Raw genomic sequence first — 25577 nt, forward strand, 5'->3', positions numbered from 1 at the left:
TGATTCAGATATTTAACGCCTCCGACTAAATACAATTTTGTTGTCCAAATATTTGTTATTCGGAAAATTGTTAATGAAATTGTCGTTATTAGCAGCTATTGAATACGAACGACTTAATTTGTTCATATTTTCATACTTCATCGAAGAACAACTTCATTATTTATCTGTTATTTCCCGCCAGATGGCATCGCAGATTTCTCTAATCAACAACAATATTCATCATGCTGTGTAACATTTGTGTGTGTACATTTCATAAGAAATCAATTCCTGTGTAGACTGACTAGAAAAAGATGATAGAAGTTTTAAGTTCTATTGTAACAGTTTACGGACTTTCTCTTTTGTTTTTCCTGATTAATCTCCACCCCGGTGACGGGAGCGACGACGCCCGGAGACTGTACTATGACCTACTAAAGGGCAGGCAGTACAACAAATTGATACGTCCGGTGGGGAACAGTTCAGATAAACTAACTGTACGAATGGGAATCAGACTGTCACAGCTGATAGATATAGTAAGTAGCTTTCTTACCTCATTAACGATTGCATAAAATACTTTAATACTTAGAAACTGTTATTACCTGATTTATGGGTGGTTTTGTTAGGATTTATACCAACCTTTTCATAAAGTTTTCCAGACGTGCAAATTTTCTTGTTTTTATTGATTTAGCAAGCCTTGTACAAACTTTTGATATTAGGTACATGTTAATAAAAATAAAACTAAATAATAACACATGAATATTGAAAATGTTGTATAGAAAAAAATATAAACTAAAAACTTATTAGTTTCTTGGTAGTTTGAATAATTACAATAGACTTAGAGTCTTACATTTGAAACTTAACTTTAAAGTTACAAAGCCTTGAAATTTGAATGAAAAATTTACAAGTATATCATGGCCTAATTTCTATTTCAATTAAGTACAAAAGCGACAGTATTTTATATGTTTAGTGACTATGGCACACTATAAAATTTGAATGGTGTTACTAAAGACCTTTTCCATAGAACATATACCGTTCATGCATTAAGAATATAACATTTGCGTCTATCGACGTCGTCGTGTTCATACATTGAAAGGTACAATAATTGATCTTTTTAATTGAAAAAAAAAATCCCATATCCTATTGTGCTTTCTTATATATATAGTTAATAAAACAGTTAAAATTCTTGTACTGAAAGTTCACACTAACAACATGTGTTCAGACCGGAGAGATTTAACATTGAAAATAAACAGTAATCTCTGGTACTTATTTTTGTTATAACTCTTGGTGGTCACCAGACCCTATGATAATCATATAACAAGAAAGGATGTCCAAAAACATTGAATATTTTCGGGCTAAATATAACTATCTATCAAATAACATGAAACTGGTTTATCTCAACATTTTGGTTTCTCTGACAGAGTTTATTATTTATTGTCTCCGACCATTATATATCTGGAATGGGATCCACTAAAGTAGCAGTAAAGACATCGAACACTGCTCTAACTTAGTCTTCAACGGCAAATGAAGTTAGAGTTGATTTTTTGTATACAAATATTTAATTTGAAAATTCCAAATATCATACCCATTCATTTGATCAGTTAATGCATACTGTTTAGAGTATTATTTTCGAGATATCGTGGACATCTATATGAAAACGAAAAACAGAAATTAATCATTTTCATTTTGCAATTAAAGGCAGTCAATTCAGACCACAAACACGAAACAATCGAAATAACATCAAATTTTACCTTTAGTTATGAAAAACAAACTGTTGAAGTGGTTTGCACAGAATTAGAACACATAATAACAAAAAACCCATAAAACTCCAAAGTGCATGGTCTTTACTTGAAGGATTCATATAGTAATCTTGCATATGAAAACGTGTTAATCTATTGACATCAATAGGGTGTATATTAGCTCTAACGCACGAAATGAAGGGTGTAACGGATTTACGGAAGGTGCTATCTCTTTTAACTTTTTTTGTTATAGTGTAGAAATATTTCATTTGAATCCATATTTTTTTTACAAATTCGTTTGTAGTACACTGACCTACTTCTTGCCCATATGTATACATGTATGTACACATTAACATGTTGAAAGTTTCAATTTCTAAATAATACATGTACCCATTCTTGACAATATATAAGGTAAAAATAATAAGTAAGATAGTATTTATTTTTTGAAATTTTATTTAAGTATGACAAACAAAGAAAAGGGGTGATTTAAAAAAAATATATATAATTGTAAACAATTATCTAATTGTAAAGAAACTGAATCCATATTGATATCAGGTTTAATTAGTTATGTCCTTTTTAACTAAAGCTTATATTTCTCATGATGAGTGTTTTATGTCGCGACAAAATCCTTTAGGACATTTGCTTCCTTATTTAGTTTGTATATTGTTACATCAGAATGTCCCAAAGGTTTCTATGATGCCATATTTTTGTCCGGCAAATCACGTTCTGTTTTAGTATGATTATATTTAAGTGTAAATATTTGTAAGAATCGGGCAAAATGGGAAATTGTCAGAAATATGCATGTAAAAAAAAACACCGATCTGACAACACAATTTTACTCAAGTATGATTTCTCTATTTCCAAAGACCACTGTTTGATCTTTGATTTCGGCATCTCTGGATTTGCTCAGAATTCTTCAAAAGAATATTAGAAAATGATGTTTTTGATAGTCATATGTCCCCGATATGTTCATTTCAAAGCATTTGAATGAAATTATAACTCTATTTATCAAAATGATATGGAAAATCTTGTTTTCTTTCCTTTATTCTGATGGTGCAAATGGTCAAATTAAACTTTCAAAGTGGTGTGGTTTTTTTTTCAAAGACCACTATTTAATCTCAGCATCCATGGACTTTCTCAGAATTTTTTCAAAAGAATGTTGTATAAATGAGGTTTTTTGATAGTTATCTGCTCTTGAAACGTTAATTTTCAGTGCATTACAATGGAATTATAATTCTATTTACCAAAATATGGATCTTGTCTTTTTTCCTTGATTATGATTGGACATTTTTAAAGTGATGTTGTTTTTTTTCAAACCATGTTTCACCCACTGCCTGATTCTTACACAGACCTACACTTAACCAACAAAATGTAACATGCAATTGCCTTTTGGAAATCTGATGCCAGAGTCATTAATAAAACAATTGTATGTATGTGCTAACTTGCGCGTCTAGACCAAAAATTATCAAAATAGTCATTTTTAAAGGACTTGAACCATATCACATAGGGTTCCATGATGTTTACGAAATAAAACCAGTTGTTGAAGACAAAGAGGAAGTGTCTTAGTTAATGCATTCATTATGGCATGACCATTCGAATCAACTTGAACACCATACATGGATCGGAAGACTCATAACCTACGTCCACATAAAAAAAATAGTATCAGTACAACAGTCTGTGTAAATATGGAAATAATGTGAGATTTAAGTTTAAGAATTAAGCACTTACTTTTGAATACAATACGTAATAAATATTCTATACTTAAAAGTTTTACTTGCAGGTTCTTGGCTTTTATGTAAAGAACATGAAAGTTATATTTCCCTCTCACTTTTTAGAAAGACTTGAATGTCGGATGTGCAATATATATTACGGACAGAATGATAACATCCGCCAAATTCTTTCTAGTATCTATCTTATGGCACTAATTACTGTTGATAGTTATTACATTGATGTAGCAAAATATACAAAGAGCTGATACATTCTCAGATTATTGGTGTTCCTACTTTAATTAGTAGAAATAAATTGTTTGAAAAACTAAGAATAGATCCGATAGATATTGCGTGCTTAGTACAATACAAACACAGTTCTAACGTTTTCTTTTGTTGCTGGTCGGAGCCAAATTGAAAGAAATGGTGCAATAATGATCCGAAAATACAATTATTGACAGCTTGTGCAATATTTTATTGATAGTTTATATCCTGAATTAGACACTTCATAAAAATCTTTCTTTTTAACACGCTATCGTGTAGGTCTTGTTGAAGACGTACTTTTGATATGCAAACTTTAAGTTTAGAAAGCTAGACCAATAAATAACTATAAAACAAAATTGAAGTATTTTTACGAATGATGAAGGATTTTACCGATATAAACCATGTGGTATTTGCCAGATAGGTACCGGTAGCACAATGTCGTCTAGTGCCTCCAATTTTTCATCTTGCAAGCGTATTGATATTTATCACTTTATTCATAAGTTCATGTACGAGAAATTGTTAATTTGATTTGTAACAAACTTTCTGTTTGGTTGGTTTTCTTTGAACCATGACATCATTAACGTCGATCGTTCCAATTCAGCGTTTCAAATCATCCTAAACGAAATAACGTTTTGATAACGAATCAACAATTTTTATTCGGACTGTGATCCATTAGAAATTACATTATAAAGATTCTTTCTATTTTTTAACAGGTTATACTCGATAACCTGGATTGGACCAGTTTACACTTAAATAAACCGCTTCTTGTAGTGCCTACGAACTCTGAGAAATATTTTCATAATTTATCTCAACAGACTTTATTTCATTTAGGTTCTATACAATCTTAATCTTGAATGTTTTAATCAAAATATGTCTGTTTGAAGGTTTGAACAGCTATTTTAATATTTGATATAAACATTAACAACAATCCATGTGATCAAAGCTACTTTACATAAATCACTTCAAGTACTTTTAATATTTTAAGGATTAAAAAGCATTTTTTCGTGGCCAATTGACATTTTAGATATTCGAATGAGTTTATTTAAGATGTCATACGCATGCGCTTGAAAAATTAAAATTTCGCCCATGCAACACTTAAACATACAAAAAACAACAATAAAAATATACAAAATTGAAATAACATTACATCTCACCCAAATGGGAAAGTATTTTGTTTTTTACAAAGTTGTTAGATAAAATTCTAAACATATTTCCTAGAATCAAAGTATTTTGAAAAAAATATTTTTTTCTGAGATTTATAAAACCCAAGTGGTCTATAATCGACAGTATATTTTCTAAATGTAAATATGGTCCTTTTTTATGAATTTTCTATTGTCGATTTTATATATTAGGTCTTTTTTATGTAAAAAATAACACCTAGATTTCAGTAAGATGATATATGCTCTAACACTGCACAACCACGAGTTCGCACATATTTATCGTATCTTAGCAGAGGTCTTGGTGAAAAAGACATGCCTATCACCATACAAATAATACGGTATTCTAATTCTTATAGTATTTTGTATTTTATGTTGGTTGTTGCTCGCCTTGCGACGATCCTTAATTATTTTCTAACTAAGTACCACGCCTAGAAGATGTTAACCCTAGCCTTATTTCTGTGACAATCAATAGTATCCAAGCTTTGATAGCTACTAACCATTTACAAAAGTTTGAGGAAAATCGGAAAAAATGGAGGTGCTAACCAGGCGACAACATGATATGACGAACGGACTCGTCCAAGACATTATACTCTCACAACCTGTTTCCTCAGGACAAACTAAATATTTAAAGCGAATGTTTACAAAATTATTCTACATATTTGTTTCCGTTAATTACAATATGTTATGACCTGGCTAGACGCAGTAAACAGACAATTTTCATTCCATCTGACTTCATATCAGTTATATCATATTCCTATTTACATGGAATGTCTTATAAGACATGCAGATATGTCATGTGTTCAGAGCAAATAACAAGTTTTAGATCAAATTTACTCATCAAGCATATTAAATTGAGGTAATTACATGTTCAACGTTCGTTCATTTCCGCCAGTCTGTCGAGTTTCAATTAAGTGTCAATAACTTCTGATCAAGATATTACAATTTTACCGTTTTAATGTACGAAGACTGCACGATGATGAACCGCAAAAGAAAACTGTTGTATAACATCAACTCAAATGTTAATTATGTACATAACTGGGTGATGCATTCGTGTGCCACTGATGTAAATAAGATTGTAAAAAAATAAGAGGTTTTTAAAGAAAATATCTTTTTTGTTGCTTTTAATTTTTGTAAACGTTTGAATATTCTCCATTTGTTATTGTGCTAAGTAATAAATATTAAGCGATTTTATACATCTATTCTCGGCTTAAGACAAACTAAGAATTTAAAAAGGTATCCTTATTTTTTTCATTTGGAATGTTCCTATAGATTCTTTTTAATTGTGAGCTATTCACACACTTACTTGTGAGCAATTCACACACTTACTAGTGCCATCAAATATTCAAACGTTTGTGCGCTGAAGCATTGATAGGTTTATACATCATGCAGAGAAATAATGGTTTTTCTGGATGTCAAATTGTTCCATCACGAAGTTTTTCTGTCGTGAAATATTGGCAATCATCATGTGATGAATAGAACAACAACATGAATGAATCCTTAGATTAGAGAAAGGAGAAATCGGTATCATATTCTGTAAGAGAAAGGAGATATCGGTATCATATTCTGTAAGAGAAAGGAGACATCAGTATCATTTGTTCTTTAAACTAGGTTAATTGAATTAACTCACAGCTACTTGTAATATGAAGGTTATTTCGATTCGTTATGTTAATTTTTTTTTCATGTGATTAGGTTAATTTCTTTCGTCGAATATTTCCTCATTCGTGCCATCTTGGGGAAACTTTAAGAAGAAAGAAAATATTTGCCCCTCCACCGGTACACCTAGTCTACGGTTCCTCTAAATGACCATTTTGCTTATTTACATTTAGTAAATACTGCAACTTTACTTTGTCCGACAAAAATCAATGTGAACGAGTATATATCTTTAGATATGCATTTATCAAGTTTTTTTTTTCATTGAGTACAAATTGTCATTCAACTTAGCAATTTTATATCTTATTATTTTCGAAGACTGATTGTAGTTCTAAAAAAACTTTTAAAGAAATACACAGTACACAAGACTTCGCATCAGTTCTGAAGCTTTTTTTTGTTTTTTTTTTTGTTTGTTTGTTCGGTTTTTTTTGCCGATTTTCAATCTTAATGATGTCATGTCTTAACATCATTAATATAAAGCGCGCCTTAATACTTGCAACTGTCCCATTTTGTAGAGACTTTTAAGTTTGTTTTTCTTGAACTTCCTGTGGTGCCTTAAATTTTAACAAACTACGTTTTCTAGACTTTGTTTTATTTTATCAATAGCTTAATATATAAATATATTAAATGTGTCCCTCGTTGTTCATTCATTTGTAAACTATTATCATGTTGTCATCATTGAGTGGATTAAGATATATACTGAATATAACATACAAAGTCTGTATCACATGCCTTCTATATCAACCCAAGCACAACCGGGGTGATATAAGTCAAGGGTTGATACCGCATATGATACATAATTTGACATGCCATATTCATTAACTATAATACTTCAATGGTTTTCTGTGTAGAGGTTCGATATACGGTATGCAATATAGGTCTAGGGGTGTGGTATAGAGCATGTGAAATAGGTCATGGGGTGTGGTATAGAGCATGTGAAATAGGTTTAGGAGTGTGATATAAACGGTTATCGTCTAGGATACCCTTTGTCACAGACTAGTATATCGAAAATTAAATTTTTATTTTGTTCCAACATGAATCCTGATGCAATTTATGTACAGAGATGCCCTATGAGTGCATCTTCTGTTATTGCTGCTGTTAAGAGTGCATACAGCATTGTTAATGGTTAACCACAACCAGTAAAAGAATCCCTTCATTTTATTTTCAGGACGAGAAGAATCAGATAATGACAACCAATGTCTGGCTCAGACAGGTAAGTGACAGCCACTGGGGATATTGTTGAAAAGGACTGAAATGAAATGTTAGTAATACCTGGCATCAGACCAATGATTGATTAAACAGGTACATTTGTCTCGAAGGAATCGTATAAAATACCTAATACAAGGTAACACCAGGCTATCTCGGTCAGGTATATATATTTGAATATATATATCAGTCTCTAAAGCATTAATGAAATGCTAATATATTGACTTTAGAGAGGGTCAAATGCTTTCAGACTGGTTCATGCATGTCTCAAGGACATTATTAAGAGTTCGTGATGTTTCAGTGAAATGATGCTTTTTTCGTACTCTAAAGTCCTATTTGTTTTGTAGAACGTCCCACGGATGGTACACTTTCTTATCGGAGCAGAAATACTGGAGTACATGTCTGTGTTCTTCTTCGTCTGTAAACCAAGATAAAATATAATAGTAGGCAGTTGTTTCCCAGTAGACTATAGAAAATGTTTTAAAAAAAACTGCTATGATTGCCTTTTTTCATTTTTTGGTGATTGATTACATTTTTTTGTCCCTAAACTATCATGCAAAGCTCTTATCAACTCTTGTTCTAATACATAAAAGCATAGATAAATTTGAAAGGTGTAATTGACGTCTCGTCAGCATTTCGTGGCTACTTGATCAAGTAAAATATGTTTTTTTAATCATAAAATTTCTGTAAATGAAAGTGACATTTCTAATAAATAATAGCATTTAGCTGTACATCATGCACACCATTCACTGAAATTTTAATCTGATTAATTTATAATTGACAATCGTCTCCGAATGTGACAGCGTTAACATAGTTAACGAGATACTATAGATAAAATGTTAATGTAAAGATTTTATTTTAGGAATGTTTGCAATCTAATTATGGATAGAATTTTCGAATGCATCTCTTTCACATGATTACGATAACTTACGAAAATGTATCACATTATCAGTCAACACCCACCTACCATCTTATCTACGAACAAGACATTGCATAGCATTAAGGCTGTAAAAATCCTATTATCTATATCATAAAGTGTGATATCATTACAACTGATAAACTACAAGTTTTAATTCCATATCAACAAATACTAAATAACGGTATATAATCACTGGAATATAGACTATACAGAAACTCCTTGATACTTTATCTTACATAGTAAAATGCATCTTTATTTGACCTGGCATTTTAGACAGGTTTCCATTTTTTTTCTAATTTTGAAATCTCTTTTATCGAAGCATCAGTATGACTGAGGCGACGAACGTAAGAAGTTAATGGCTATGAACGAATTCTGCTTTAAAATTTAAATTAAAAATAGAAAAACCAATGCAATTTTGGAAATCAGTATGCTGAAAACACGGTACATACAAATAAGAATCATACATTTGCAGTAATTAAAAATATGCTAGTAGATAAACAATCAAATGAAAAACACACATGATAAATCCGTCCACATTAGTATATGTAGTTGTTTCCTTGTTTATGCTGCTATCATAAAGGAGTGGTACGATATTAAATTAAAATGGGAACCAAAAGAATACGGCGGTGTTACACGTCTTTACGTGCCCTCCACGGAAATATGGCTTCCGGATATTGTTTTATACAATAAGTAAGTAACTAATTGTTGTGATGTGTATCAGTCTAGCTGTATTCAGTTATTTGTCTTTCTTTCTTGATACGTTCGATTTATGGTGGATTGACATGTCAGCAGATATTTCGGATTAACATAAAGTGGTACGAGTAGTAACAAAATAAAAAAAATAAAATATTGTCCTCAATAGTCGAAGATTAAGTTTTGATAAGCAAAACGAAAAAAAATTAAGAAATATGATTTGTATGGTTTTATTTTCGTTTAATCAGCAAGTTAGTGCTGACACTCTTTATTAAAGTCATAAAGTAGAACTATCACTTCCCCATGAATCGAATGATGTCTCTTCTTCTCACGATGTTGGATAATTTAGTTTTGCACAATGATTTGTTAAGTGTTGTAAACATTTTTTCCTAAAGGAATGGACGGACAGAAGTTTAACATGGAAGCCGTCAGAGTATGCTAATTTATCTGTTCTAGAAGTCCCTATTGAGGACGTTTGGACACCAGATATTGTTTTGTTTAACAAGTGAGTATTGGAATGGAATCAGGTTCCATCAGAATAACTGATGACTTAATTAATTTTGTTATATTTTATTACCTTTGGATATTCTCCATCACCTTTGCTACTTTACGCCAAGATAACATTTTAAATTTATACATCAGAATGATTACGCTAAATTGCTTAGGTTACCGTATATCGTTCTTTTTTTTTTTGTTATTTCAAAAGAGTGATATTTTAACAAAAATGTTTTAAATGCCCGTTAGATTTATTTGTACGATAGAGTTATCATGGAAGGAGTTGTTTGTTATGAAAATGTAATAATCTTTATTTTAATTAGTTCTGAAAAATAATTATTAAAGAACTTGGTTATATTATATTAATACACGTAGCAGCTTTCTGTGTCAAATGTGGTTTAATTATGTTGTAATTTAATACTTGCCTTTCAGATGGATAGAAAACACAGGGCAACTCTCGCCAGTCCATTTTCTCTGATTTTCCTTTAGAATATCATTAATTACACGAAGGAAATTCATTGAAAGTTTTTAGTTTTATGTCTTATATGTGTTTTATTTTCCCAACCCTACCGTTCTTTGTGTCGGATATCGAGATAAATCTGTAATAATTCGTTATCCATTTTTGATAGAAGATCTACAGACATCTTTTGTGTATAGAATCAAACGCCAAAAGTAAAGTACCGAAATAAATCTTCATGAAACCAAAATGTTGTTTATATCGCATCGCACTTTAAGCTGATAAATGATAAAATAGTTATTAAAGAATTCTGGCATTAGTTCTTAAATATCATCGGAAACAAAGTTTTTGTTCTTAAATATAACTTAAAAACTGAAAGATGTCATTGATAGCAATTGAACAATGTATGAAAGCCGACCGGTATTACGCAACATTTCTAAAAGCTTTAACATTAAAACATCAGAACAAACATACATGATTAATAACATCGGAATCGATTGTTTTATCAAGATAGATTTGAAATGATATTTTTCTCACATTTCGTGAATTTTTAGAAGAAGCAAAACGCATTGCTTTAATATCTGGAAATTCTTTTTTTCACACTTTCTGATCCTGTTCCTAATTGAATTCAATAGTTTTATGGTTTGTTTTTGCTTTTTTTAATTCTTGACATCCTACTACTTTTTAATTAATCAAAATAATCGAGAGCTATTCCTCCCACATATGGCTCAACAGTAGATCCTTAAAGACATTTGGCCCGGAAAACAAATTACGAAACACATATTAAGCATGAAAAAAATCGATTTGACATTTCAGTGCTGATGGACATTATGAGGTCACTTTAAAAACTAAAGCAACACTTCATCCCGATGGCAAAGTGGTGTGGGAACCACCTGCAATTTATAAAAGTTCTTGCGTCATAGATGTAGAGTTTTTTCCCTTTGACGTACAGAAATGTGATATGAGATTTGGTTCTTGGACTTATGATGGCAATCAAGTAGATTTAGTACATATCTGTTCAAAGGACGAATCATCAACTGCTAAAATAAAACAAGGTGTTGACATGAGACAATTCTATCAAAGTGTAGAGTGGGACATTTTAGAAAGTTCTGCAAAGAAAAACTATCGCGATGGTGTTTGTTGCGCAGAACCGGACATTACGTTTAATATCACAATGCGCAGAAAGACACTCTTTCACACTGTAACCTTGATAATTCCATGTGTTGCTATTTCCTTCCTTACTGTTTTAGTTTTTTATTTACCCTCGGATAGTGGCGAGAAAATTACCCTGTGTATTTCTATCCTCCTATCATTGACTGTGTTTTTTCTTCTATTGGCCGAGATAATTCCACCATCTATAGTAGTACCATTGATAGGAAAATATTTATTGTTTACCATGATATTAGTAACGTTATCCATTCTTGTGACAGTCATTGTGTTAAATGTACACTTTCGGTCGCCATATACTCATACGATGGCACCATGGGTAAGAAGATTGTTTCTTGGCATTTTGCCAAGGCTTTTGTATATGAGGCGACCAACACAGGACAAGCATGCTAAGAAAGCAGCAAAGAATTTTAACCATTGTAATGGCATGCCTTCGACAAGAACTTGTAGGGATATTCTTCAGCACAACTTCAACCTTCAGCGAGGGTTCCTCCAAGCTAGTAGAGAGGCAATAAGGGCTGAAGTTTCTGATTCTGGATACATAGTATCTAAGCCAGTGCCACAAATGGTGATGGAAGCAGTAGAAAGTGTTTGCTTTATAGCTGACCATTTGAAAAAATCAGATAGAGAGAACTCGGTTAGTATGCGGCGATTATATATTAGGAATATAGGTTTCGTTGTTTACCCTCCTCTGCAGACGTGAAACACAAAACAAAAATGTGAACCAACTTACGTTTTTATTCCGAACTTATAAAATTACATAGATTAAAACCATAAGTTAAGGAAGCTTCAGTTTTTTAAGGATGTTTCAGTTATGTATTTTTTTTTCTATTTAAACAAAGAATATGTTTTGCCAAATAAAATGTTCTGTTTTCATTTAAACTTAAAGACTTAAAATAATTCACGTAATTTAATCAAAACAGCTACATGCAAATGAATATAAAATAATTGCCGGGTTATTGGATTGGTTTAGGAATGGTACATTGATCTAGCGTAGTATGTTTTCGTTTCGAACAATCACATGATTTAGCATAATTTGTACGCAAGTTGTACGGAAATTCGAAGATCCCGACATGCTGTAGTACCAAATTGTTTTCGTTTGAATACTTATTCGTAACACAACTCAATATTTAAAGTTTGTATTCAATACATCATCGACACAGTCACCAAAGGGGTTGCGATCGTTGATGAAATTCGTCCCTTGGTCCTAATTGACGTCATGGCTTAATTGACACCGACAGGACTATTCAATGTGTCATTGTTAAGATTATATTTAAATGCTGACCAGAGGCTGGAAAAGGGGATCCAAATTGGACGTTAAAAACTGAAGAATTCCCATACATGTATTAGGTCTTTTATCAGTATTTTTCACTTCAAATATTCTGTCGTCATAATAAACGTTACACAACAGACCTGACATACAAATTTTTTCCGTGATGACATATTTGTTCTGAATATCAGTTTTCTGTTGACGTGTATCTATGGACATTTCTTGAACATTTGAATGGTGGTACTTAGAAAAGCTAGGATGCTCTGCCAACATTATACGTCCGGGTTTTTTTTTGGAGATGATAAATCTTATTTTTTTCCTAGCTGAGTTGTATATATTTTTCTGTATTTCCTAGACTTTGGACTTTGAAACCCACATTTACTAGTATGTGTTCCATATTAAACTGGCCAATACTCGTGACCTTAACCTAGAGATAAATAACTCTTTTCTTGAAATTCGAATTCAGATTTTGTTGTTTTCATTCTTTTTCTTCTACAATTTCTTTTGTTAAAGCTTGGTTTGAACTAATAGTAAAATCACTTGATGCATGAAAAACATTATTATATTTATCGACTGTTTAAACAGTTATCTTTATCTTAGTTATCACCCTATCCCTATTTCCATTTTTAATGAAAATTTGTCGAGCCTATTATCCTTGTGTCCTATCCATTTTTCATTTCATAATCATATAATGTTCATTTTATCATTATTACATGTTCATCGCCCGGATGTAGATGAAATATTGCTGCCTAGGCGTTAAATACTAACACTCAATCATTTATCTTAGTTACAATAACTCTTAGAGTTTTCATACTAACACTAGTTTTAAAATTATAATGTATAAGAACACATGTATGTATTTAATTAATGTATGACATATGGAGTCGTCATTTTACCAAGCCCATTTCTGGTCAACGAGTTTTGTATTTCGAGGTCAAGGATAAAACTAATTAATGCTATTTATATTTTTGTTGCATTTTGTAGCTTAGAAAACAAATGGATTTTTTTATAAACCTATTCAACAAGATGAACTGATTAACCCCATGTTTTTTCAGAAAATGCAGAACAAGCAAACACAAAAACCACCAGATACCTGATAAAGTCTCGAGAAATTCTTACATATCAAAATTTTGTTTTTTGCAAAATTAAAAGAAGCAAACTTGCTTTTTAATAGCAAACGTATTCGTCACAAGTAACAACAGTCACTTGACCTGTAACTGATCAAAACGAGCATGCAACTCTATCATTCGACACTATACTTCATTATCAAGACGGATCCATAACAAGCGTATCTCCCTATTGGCATGAGAAAATGATTTATTATATCCTATAGTTAACAAAAATCCTGCTAGTCATCTGTTTTCGCAGAGCGATAAATCAAAAAATAACCTTGATAAATCATCGAATTTATCTAATCTAAAGACGTTGTAGATGAAGATAGATTCTTCATTTACATTTTATGGAAGTCCGATAAATTGCCAATTCCATACATTAGACCATCTAAAGAATAAATCCGGTATTAATTTTAATCACAGTTGTGTGCAACGTCATTGTGTCAAACCATATTTGGAACTCGCGTCGTTCATGACGTATCAGTGATGCGGCTTTTAACATATGAATCTATATATATTTTGTAATATATGAAAAACAAGAAATATATTTAAGATAGGGTTCAAATGACAATCAGCTAATCAGTAAATTGTATAGCTTATATTCACGTTAATGGTCTTATGAACATTTAAAATGGGTGTATTTAGAAACGTTATGCGGGAAAGTTCTTATACTTATTTTCGTTTGTTCTGACTATCTCAAAATATTTTGTTTGTTGATTTATTATCTGAAGTCCACTATAGGTATAGTTTGGTATACGACTTAATTTGTTTTGTACTGAACTGTTTTGGTACAAATAGTGCTTTCATTATGCTAAATATGCGTTAACAATAACTGACATTTGATAAATACTATTTTAAAGATCGCTTTCAAATCAATTTATTAGAACAGTAATAAGAATTGGTCGTTTTCGCAGTTACCCCTCCTTCTCCCCCCCCCCAAAAAAAAAAAAAATAACACAACCACAAATTATGTTGTGTCATACTTTTGTACAATAACCCAAAACAGTTCTCCAATCTTCGTGAAACTTTTGTGATTTTTTGTCTGTCCATATGATCTTTTAATCAGCCTGATTTGAAGTATTTGCGTTATTTGATTACTTCCATTTTGGTCAAAATCTTACTGTTTGTCATATTTCAATCACGATTCAAATTCATAGCTGTATCAAGCTTGAGTTTTTTGTCAATATTTGGACCAACTTTTCGGAGTTTTATCACTTTGGTCGTATGAAGCTGACAATTGCGACACATTTGTTGAGTGGATATTATCTGAATTTTGATTTTGACAACTGGGAAGCAAGCATCGACTCTTAGTCAAAATATGCTGCCAACATGCGCTAAGACACCTTTGCAGTTACTTATAATCATTAAATCATTGTTCTCTTACAGATAAAAGAGGACTGGAAATACGTTGCCATGGTAATTGACCGACTTTTTCTATGGATCTTTACCACAGCGTGTGTGGTTGGAACATTTGGGATAATCCTCCAAGCACCAACTATATATAGTGATATACAAACAGTCACCCAAGGTGACATTAGTAGTAAATTGTCATGTGACATAGTTCATCGATGAACAAATGAATTGGTAAAAAATATTTAAGTTATTCCCTTGTTGACAGCAGTATTTAAACATATTGACAGAAATTAATGTTCCTATTTTTTCTTGTTTATTTCTTTTTCAAAATGTCATGCCATGCAACTTTGTAAATATAAAATTATCATAAAAAAGCCTTTCTTGAGGCTTGCATTTTGATATTTGTGGCATTCTAGAACGATCGCTCCATTATCAGGTAAAATATAAGTAGCTGTTCATATATTTCAATTACACTTACTTTATTTAAAATGGTATAGACGTATACATGAAAGTGGGCTATATTTCACATATCCTTTTGGATGTATCTTCCAAAGATACTTTTCACATATGTTTTGGATGCATCTCCCACAGCAGATGGATTACCTTTTTTATAAACTACATAAGTATATGAGAGTAACCAACCTTCGTTGAAAATAATTAGACAATTTCCGAAACATAAGTAATGTTCAGTTCTGTAATACTCCCTTCACATACATGAATCGTTCTTACCAATCTTTACCAATCGTGAATTCTTAATCATTCACGGGCAATCGTTGTTAACTCGTCGGCATTCATAAACAACTCTTTACAATTCGTATTGATTCTCAGAGACATGTCAAAAATCTTTACACGAATTTCAATGAAACTTTTTGGAAATGTTATTCGTAGAGAGCTAGCAAGTCACTCTTAGCCATTCGAAGGCATCGTCAGTCGATCATAAGAACTCGTAAATCATTCGCAATAGACTGTTTTGTTTGCTTTTTATACGATCGTTTATCGATTCTTTTACGAATGATTGCCAGAAATTTTCGATTGTTTTTCGATGGATTCATAAATAAACACGAATTCAAGCGAGCTCTTTGCGAATATAAATAAATGATTTGTCCAGGACGTAGAGGGTTAGGTTGTCGTGCGAGTGGGCGAAGAAGTTGAAAGCATTTTTGGTATAGTATTGACTTAATTTTCTCAAAAACATGTAAAATAATCAATTGAAAAATGCATGAGGCTATACTGCCTGAATTTATTTGACAAATGCAACCCCATTGACAAAAAATATTACCGTTCGTAAAACACTCGTAAATCTTAAGTATTCGTAAAGTCGTCATAAGCCATTCGGTAATTAACCGTGAAAGATTTGACCAATCGTGACAATTCGCATTGGACTTGCAATGATTTTTAACAATATCGTATGCATTCGTAAATTAATCGTTTTCAATCGCAATAAATCATGAACTGTCATTGCAACCATGCTTTGTTAATCGTAAACTGGTCGTGCATACCCGTAACCAGCCCTAAAGCATTCGCAAATCACTAGTAAAATGTGAAAGAGGTATAAAGATTAAGAATATTTTGTTTAATGTTTTCGTATGATAGGTTTATAGTAACGTTGGTGAAAATATATATTTATATTAACAAATGTAAGCCAATGAGGTTTATGCAAACGTTGAGGTAAAATTTGTCTTTTTTGTAAGTGCGTTCTTCACCAATTATCTCTCCCAAAGCAAAACTATAAAATCATAGTAATTTTATAATTCGATTATATTTTTTTCATTATGTGGTATTGTCTATTCTAATATGACGTCCTAATATCGTCAAACAGTATATGTCGGTACAACTCCACCTTTAGCATATGCGCACTGTCTCTTTTCTTTCGCTGTCGCTTCGAGACAAAATACTCACTTAAAATGTTTACGCGATGATTTGACGGATCTAATTAAAATAAATTGTATAAGTACACATATTTAACATATACGATGACATGAATATACATATTTAATCCAACTTCCCTACAGGGGAGGTTAAACGGAACAGCCGTTATTTTGGCTACGCCAAGGGAATTTTTTGTCACAAAAATTACCGTATTTGTATTAGAAAAAAAATTCTTTCGGGGGTAGATTTGTACTCATTTTAACATGGGGTTGGCATTTATATTCTCATATAACACCTCGTTTTCGCCCGGTATTAAATAATCGAATGTAAATGCTGTACCCATGTGAAAATGAGTACAAATCTAACCCATCCACGAATTATTTCTTAATTGTTAATTTTGGTGATACATTTTTTGTACGGCATAAACTCATGCATTCTGTGTTGCCTGTTACCCATCACTACATGCCCCATTTCCTTTTTTATTATTAATTTCAAAAGCGCTTTTCCCCATTGCCACATTCCTAAAAATCATTACCAATATCTCATTCTCAATATCTACTCATCATTGTCTTAGTTAAACCACGGAGTATTCGTATTACGAAATAAACTTTAACATCCGTCTTAAAACAAAATTTCATAATCAGTGATGCAAAGTTTGGTTTAAAACTTGGTTGTAAGAAACTCATGTCTTCATTATACAAAGCATCAAACAACATTTTATTTGTTTGTAAAGCCCATCACCTCAAACTGCTTCATTAAGGAATTGGGCATTGGCAGTAACACCCCAGGTAATGACAAATACAAAAGTACTACTTTTGACAAAGATGAAATTCTAAACAACCATAATTCCTTCTGTCTTCTCTCAACATTGACAAAAAATGCGAGGACTTACGTTACTTGTATTGGATTCCCAAACTTCATAAGAATCCACACAAAGAGAAAGTATACAGTTGGATCTTAAAGTTGCTCCGCGAAGGAGAAGTCAATTCACCTCACAAGGATATTGTCTGCAGTGAAGAATAGGCCACAACCTAGTTGTAATACCACCAACTTTAGTAGTGGCATTAATCATATGGATATATAAAAATTCTAAAGATTTACTTCAAAACCTTAAATCCTGCCGCTTTTCGGAAATTAGTTTTCTGCAAACTTTTAACTCTTCAACTCCTAACACTTCGTTGCCACATGGTAAATTAAAATCTTGTTTGAAAAGACTTATTCGTAAATCTTTCGCTGTTTTGAAAAAAACTATGTTCATGGTTACAAATCAACATATTTATCTAAAACATCGCAGACGGGTAAATTATTCTACACAGAAAGGCAAGTTTGCGATAGGCTTGATTTCCTCAATGATAACATATTTGTCACGTTTGCTTCAACAACCCTTCTTTTGGTAAATGGTAACTTCAATATATCCACCAGAGTTTGAGGTAAAGGGGACTACAGAAACAGCTGGTTCGGCATCTCTTCTGGACCTACATCTCGATTTTGACAACAGTGGTCATCTCAGCACTAAGACTTATGATAAAAGAAACGACTTTAATTTTAATATCAAAAATTTTCCTTACCTGTGCAGCAATAACCTTTATCTCCTGCATATGGTGTATATTTCACAATTGATACGTTACGCTAGAGCAATTACTAACTACTCCTTGAACGCCATAAATATCTGCACAACAGACTCTTTAATCAAGGATATGAGCCTCGGGGGTATGAAATGAGTCTCAAAAGGTCTCTTACCATATCAGTCCTTGGTTGAAAAATACCCAGATTCTCCTAAAAATATTAGTATCGATTTTTTTTTCCTTTTTTTTGTGCTTATGTGACCGCTGCTTACCGATTATGACGCAATAGTATGTAAATGCTATTTATTCCCTACCGGTTTATTTACGCTGCAATGGAAAAGGGAGGTTTAGCGCGCTGTAAAATCTAGATTTAACCTACCATTGCATTTGAAATGTCTGTATCAAGTCAGGAATATTACGGAACCAGCTGCGCCGGTGGTGTAATATCTATTTTGACTTGATTATGGATCGGATTAGTGCTCAGTAATTTTGTTGTTATCCTTATTTTCCATTCCCCAATGCCCATACCTAAATGTCTCGTTGCCCTACACCTGTAAAATTGAAGAAAGAATACGGGCACTGTTTAAATGTTCGTCATAAATCAAGACTTAAAAAAATGAGAATAATGTACGATTAATACAAATGATATTGACATAGTGGAAATGATAACTTTACAAAAATGCTCCTTACAATACTGATTTTTTTCCTTAAACGGACATAATATTTGTACATTATGCTTCAGTATTCAGATGATTGTCATCTTCATATTTCAAGTCATTTTATTAGATGTTCTTCATTTAACAAAACGAAAAACAAGTAGTATTTTGTCGCATTTGGCGTGTTGTACTGCTAAAACTGTCATTTGTACATTCATTTAGTGGGCCTTTCGGATGAGGATAGAACTGACAGATGTTTTCAGGTTCTGCTTGTTCACATGATATTCGTAAATATACTCTGACAATGTAATTTGGTGATAGATAAAAAGTTACAAAATTCATACCTAAAATATTGTTCTCCACTGCATATTGCCTGTGAAAGTTGATTAAATAAAGGATTTTTAATTCTAAAATGGTTCACCGCATTTTATTATGATGCTGTATAACTAATTATCCAACACAATGATAAAAAATCATTTTTACTCGAAATTTGGTATTTCAGATTTATAAAATAAACTAAATTATAAGACATATCCAGAACAACCTGTAAAATTTTGACCGTTTAAAACTATGTTCCGAAAGATTGACAACAATATCAATTATTAATGTTTCTTTATTCAGTTACCGCAGTAAATTATTTTTCCTTTTTCTGCCGGAAATATTCAGGAATGTGAGAGTCAGACTTTCAAAAGATCGCAAAATTTTATTGACGGAAGTTTTAATGGTGTGTGCTCGCAACAAATTCATTATTTATAGATTGTAGAACACCCATTAAGCTCATTTGTGCTTGGATCAATACTTAATGTATTTCTATATTATTGAATGATTATCAAATTAATGAACTGTCCATACACATCACATGTTACAAACATGTACTAACCAAAGTATAAGTGTATGTTATGTTTATTGGTCAGTATTAAACCGTTTTCTTTAATTTATGGGAAAAAAAACACACTATCGGCTGTTTTGGGCAAAATATGTGGGTAAATAGATTTTCTTTTAATGATTAATTTCTCCCAGTTTTTAGTGGAGTCCGAGTTGTTCATTTACTTTTGTTACTTTGTATGTATGATTTTAGTTACCTTATGTTCTTTGTTGTGTATGTCTGTTTTCCATGTCTGGTCTTTGTCCCTGGATTACATTCTTTTGAATATCGCTATAACCTTGGTTCCCATGATTACTCTTTCACAATAATTTTGTTCCGACTTTTTCCTATTCACCGTCTTGAAACAAGCTTATGCAAATATGTGTTTCCTTGTAATGTATGCATAGCGTTGGAGGTAGACTTGAAGTATAATGTTTTTGTATGGACAGTGTGGATCCATTTTCACCAAGGTATTTTTCGGATTGCGTTTTCAACAAGCGAACGCCTTTAGGCAAACATAAACTGAATATTTTCAATAACAAATGAGGAATTTTGAGATGATCTTTTAAGCAAACAGATTTCAAGTCTGGCCTGAAAACAGTTTGCTAATTAACGGTACATTTTGTTCTACCACAACAACACGATGACGATGATTAAATAGACATTTCTTTGTCGTGTCAGTAACCACTACATCAACCGAAATAATAATTTTATCAGACCATGTAAATGCTATAAACAGCATAAGACAATAAATAAGCTGAATTTGGTTAATTAATAAACTACAAGTTCAACTGATAAATCAATATATATGGTCATCCTGTATTTGTAACAACACAAGCATGTCAGTACCTTTATACTGACTTAAAATGCTAGTTAATAATGAGACAAAATTGATATAGACCAGATCAAGTACGAATAATGGCATTTCACAACTTACATTTTTACAATTTAAAAAAAATCCCAAAGCAATTTACAGCAATGCTTATGCATACCTGTAGACTCTGACATATATGTACCAATCTTGTACTTTCCATGTGCGGATTGAGACGTGATCCAAGTAATCATTATAACCCCCTACAATTTGGAAATATATACATCTATTTCAACGGTTTTCATGAAGTCTTGATTTTCCACAAGTTCTTTCCCAAAATGCACATCACCATCTCGCCATTTACTTATGTTAGCGTTTCTGTTTAATTATTCTATGCTTCGCCTTAAGCCCAAAATTTACATATTCGACAGGAATAATTTTTTTCGTAATTATTTGTTGGCAAAACGGCAAACAACGAATAAAAAATTAAGACATATTCACAAATGTTGCTACAAATGGTTTTTAAATATTGTTTAATATCATCTATGGCTCCATTCTTTTACTGTTTACTTTACGTTTTGCACTGTATAGAGCTAGCTTGTAGACTTGTCGATATTAGTAATTTTCTTTGTCCCTATTAACCTTTATTTCTAAGCTAGTAACACATGTAAGTCATTGTTTATCTTCGTTATTTGATAGTCTTAGGAATATATTTGATAAATGTGACAATATCATACAAAAAAATTAAATTTGCGCCTTTTTATCTCATTAGATTGAATTGTTATTGCTTTAAAGAAACATTTATGATAGTAAGATAAAATTTTAAAGCATTAAGGCACTCAAAGTTATTGTCCATTAATTGTGATTGGCGGCTTCAGCGGGGACCATGTTAACAATGGTACCCTTAACATGAAAGTCTTCTGATAAAGACTTAGGAAGAAATCGGAGACAATGTTCTAACGTTCCAAAATACACATACCAATTAATAAACGCAAACAAAGCAAATCAAGAAATAAAACACACATAGAATCTATAAACATCAGTCGATGCATTTGATCTTTCTTATTTGTCTTATTGAAATAGGAAATACACATGGTTAAAAAGTAGATATCAGGAGGCTCACATCTGTTCTGAAATCTGAATTTTACATAATTTGAGATATACATAAGGAAATGAATTAAATTCTAAACATACACCTTGCGCAAGTATCTTATTGTGTCATTTTTCAAGCTTTCTACGATCAAACCTAAAACAAATCTTCTTATAAGATATATTTACCTTAAAAATATACAAAATATCTACTGAATAACAGTAAAGTTTATCTTTCCGACATTCTGGTTTTCCATTTTTTTCATGTTTAGTGTATGACAATGTAAAATTGGGTATTTCAGTGCCGACGGAAATTTTGTTGTTACCCTTATGACAAAGGCAACTGTTTACTACAATGGACGGATTATATGGGAACCACCTGTTATCTACAAGAGTGCGTGTATCATTAATGTGGAGTTTTTTCCTTTTGACATACAATCTTGCAAAATGAAGTTCGGGACATGGACCTATGATGGTAGCGAAATAGACCTCATTCATCACTGTTCAGACAAGAATAATACTTCTGGAGTGATAAAGAATGGTATTAATTTCGTAGACTTTTATCCCAATGTTGAGTGGGACGTTTTAAAAGGAACTGCTGTTAAGAACTCAAAAAGTTATCCCTGTTGTCCCGAACCGTATATTGACGTCACATTTGAAATTACAATGAAAAGGAAGACGTTATTCCATACAGTCAATTTAATAATGCCATGTGTTGCAATTTCATTTTTAACAGTGATTGTCTTTTACCTTCCCGTAGAGAGTGGAGAAAAAATAACCCTAAGTATTTCGATATTGTTGTCCTTAACAGTGTTTTTCCTACTTCTGGCTGAAATAATCCCACCAACATCATTAGTTATACCATTGATAGGAAAGTATTTGCTATTTACAATGAGTGTGGTTACTTTGTCCATTGTTGCAACTATTGTAACAATACGAATTCACTTTTTGTCACCTTCTACAGTTAAAATGTCGAGATGGGTCAGCTTACTATTTTTGGAAATTTTACCAGTATTGTTGCTTATGAAACGACCAAAAAAGGACAACTTTGCTGGAAATAACAGTACTATGACATCAAAAGCAAATTATGAGAACCATGTCAACAATGTGAAACAAAACGACATAAATTCACAACATTTGTTGTCTAACGATGACGTTTGTGACAATGTAACTAACCATAGAAGGATTAAAATACACCCACCAAAGGACGAGGATGACGAATTTAGCACTTACACGAATTGCGTAGAAAATCTGAACAGCATCGTCAATCATCTGAAGAAACAGGATTTATACCTATCAGTAAGTTAACTGTGGATTGAACTCTTTCACTCCATTTTCAGATAAACTAACTTAGTGAAATTTTATATATTGAAAAACTATGAAATGTAATATCAAAATGCTTTGGCAATTTATAAGAGCACGAATAAAAATGAAGATTCAGTTATCACCATGCCCTGTTTTACATCTAGCTTTTGTGTGTATTTTGTTCTAATGCTGTTGTTGAGAATTGACTCTACTTGAAACAGCACTCCAAAATTTGCAGGATTGATATTAAAGTGGTATTTTTGTATTATGAAACACAAAGATGATAAGAAAATAACCAGAATACCAATAGTTATTTTTTTCACTCATTCGAAACAAACAAATATTAAGTTTTTGAAATTTACTGGATCAATTACTCCAATCAATGCATGACCAATTACATTTACAGTGACTACGATTTTATTATATATCATTTTATGTTGTATACATACAGAAAAAAACATGTTGATTGTTACTCAAAGTATTAGTGTTATCACTGTAAATGCGGCTAGTCGTAACTTGATTAGTGTTTCAGGACTGTTGACAAGACCGGTAGTATAATAGGTACCATATCTTTTTTCTTATTGTAGGTTCGAGAAGATTGGAAATACGTTGCCATGGTGATAGATAGACTGTTTTTATTAATATTTACAGCCGCTTGCTTCATTGGTTTTTTCGGGGTTATAACACAAGCACCTACGATTTATGACGACCAACATCCGGTCCTGCCAGAGTCGTACAGCAAGAATTCATGTGATTATTTGTTATGATGTTCTTTCACTCAGACGCTTTATATATAACTGTCATGCAGCTGATATAAATCGTACAGTTATTAGATGAACATTATGCTCTTTCCAAAGACAATGTGTGATTGTTTGATTGGTTTGCATGTTCAGTTCATGTTATTAGACTTTTTAGCAACTTTTTATCTATATGTCGCAAAAATAAGTTCATGTATTCAAAATATTGGTTATAGTTGATTGATATGATTTTATACTATTAGGGTATCAATAGGCCCTGGAAGTTTTTTAATGAATGTTAAATTGGGATGATTAACATTAAGTTTTTGTCCTTTGTCTTTGTTTTTTCGTAGCATTGAAGAAATTAGTTTTACAAAGAGATTTTATATTTGACTTGAATACACATTGAGTTTTGGGAAGATTATATAAAAATACAACTAATTTCAACAAAATAAAGAGCATGTATACAAATACCAAACCAATAAAGTATTAAAAGAAAGGAAACAACCAGTGAAAATAGTACAGTCTAACCAACGAAGACCAGAATTATTATACACATTAATGCACTCCTGTCCCTATATCATATTCTAATCATTTTAATGGAAAATTACGTCCGGCATCATTTTATTTCTAAATGCGGCCATCTAAATAAGAACTAAGTGTTTCTGGTAGTATTTACACTTTTCGGAAGAAAACTTTCGTAAAGACCATGTTATTAAAACAAAACATATATTTTAAAATTACCATATTTTGAAGTCGTCCTTTGCAGCCGGTGAGGATGGTATAAATTCACAGGTTGGAGGAACCTAGTTACAAGGTGATTTCACTATGAGTAAACATATAATGTTTACAATGTTTACACTACATGTTGTTTGGACGATTAATCTACATCTTAGATACCGACCGTTTTGGTGTGATTGTATTTTCTAGGTATGTAGAAAAGTAGTTTGCCTAATAATTAAATAACAATTTGTCTTCATAACAAACTTTTTTTTTATCAATAAAACTTTTTTGGCCGCCTTGACGAGCAAAACATCCGGTTTATAATCGTAATCTTTAACAAGCGCAACTACAATATACGTGTAGGTAAAATATAGTTTTTAAAAGTCACAATTATGCACTTGCCACACGTACCTTACAGAACATCAAAACCTCCGCATATAAATAGTAATCATAATAACTTGGTTCAGAAATATCATTTACTCATTTTTGAACATGGAATTTTTATTTTAATAGCATTCAAATGAAGACAAAAATGTAATCTATTGGTATAGAGGATACAAGTTACTAAGAAAAAAGTGTAAACTGGTGACAAATATGATCTAGAGTAATCAAGGGAACCAAGGTCATATCTAGGTATAAAAATTAAATTACCGATTACACAATATTTTATACTTATTGTTTAATGAAATTGTTCAATACTTCAATATTACAATGGCGTTACAATGTGTCTAATCTATCGCAAGATGCACGTTTATTTATGAAAAAAAAATCTGATTTTGTTCGATCAGAAAAT

General features: G+C 31.8%; 2 protein-coding genes across 2 annotated transcripts; both read left to right on the top strand.

Moving 5' to 3' along the window:
* Positions 1-17523, top strand: LOC148621764 (acetylcholine receptor subunit alpha-like 1). The gene is made up of 5 exons (XM_088576444.1): positions 1-509; positions 7661-7705; positions 9706-9815; positions 11079-12066; positions 15198-17523. Exons 1-5 carry the CDS (start codon positions 291-293, stop codon positions 15381-15383), a joined length of 1548 nt encoding a protein of 515 aa, XP_088432570.1. The 5' UTR covers positions 1-290; the 3' UTR covers positions 15384-17523.
* LOC148621765 (acetylcholine receptor subunit alpha-like) lies at positions 9212-24438 on the top strand. The gene is made up of 3 exons (XM_088576445.1): positions 9212-9307; positions 22322-23318; positions 23912-24438. The coding sequence occupies exons 2-3, from the start codon at positions 22350-22352 to the stop codon at positions 24089-24091; spliced, it is 1149 nt and encodes a 382-aa protein (XP_088432571.1). The 5' UTR covers positions 9212-9307; positions 22322-22349; the 3' UTR covers positions 24092-24438.
* Positions 24439-25577: the final 1139 nt, after the last annotated feature.

This window comes from Perna viridis, chromosome 3, assembly GCF_037379345.1.
Source record: "Perna viridis isolate PV_CMFRI_1.1 ecotype Kerala chromosome 3, ASM3737934v1, whole genome shotgun sequence".
Taxonomy (NCBI): domain Eukaryota; kingdom Metazoa; phylum Mollusca; class Bivalvia; order Mytilida; family Mytilidae; genus Perna; species Perna viridis.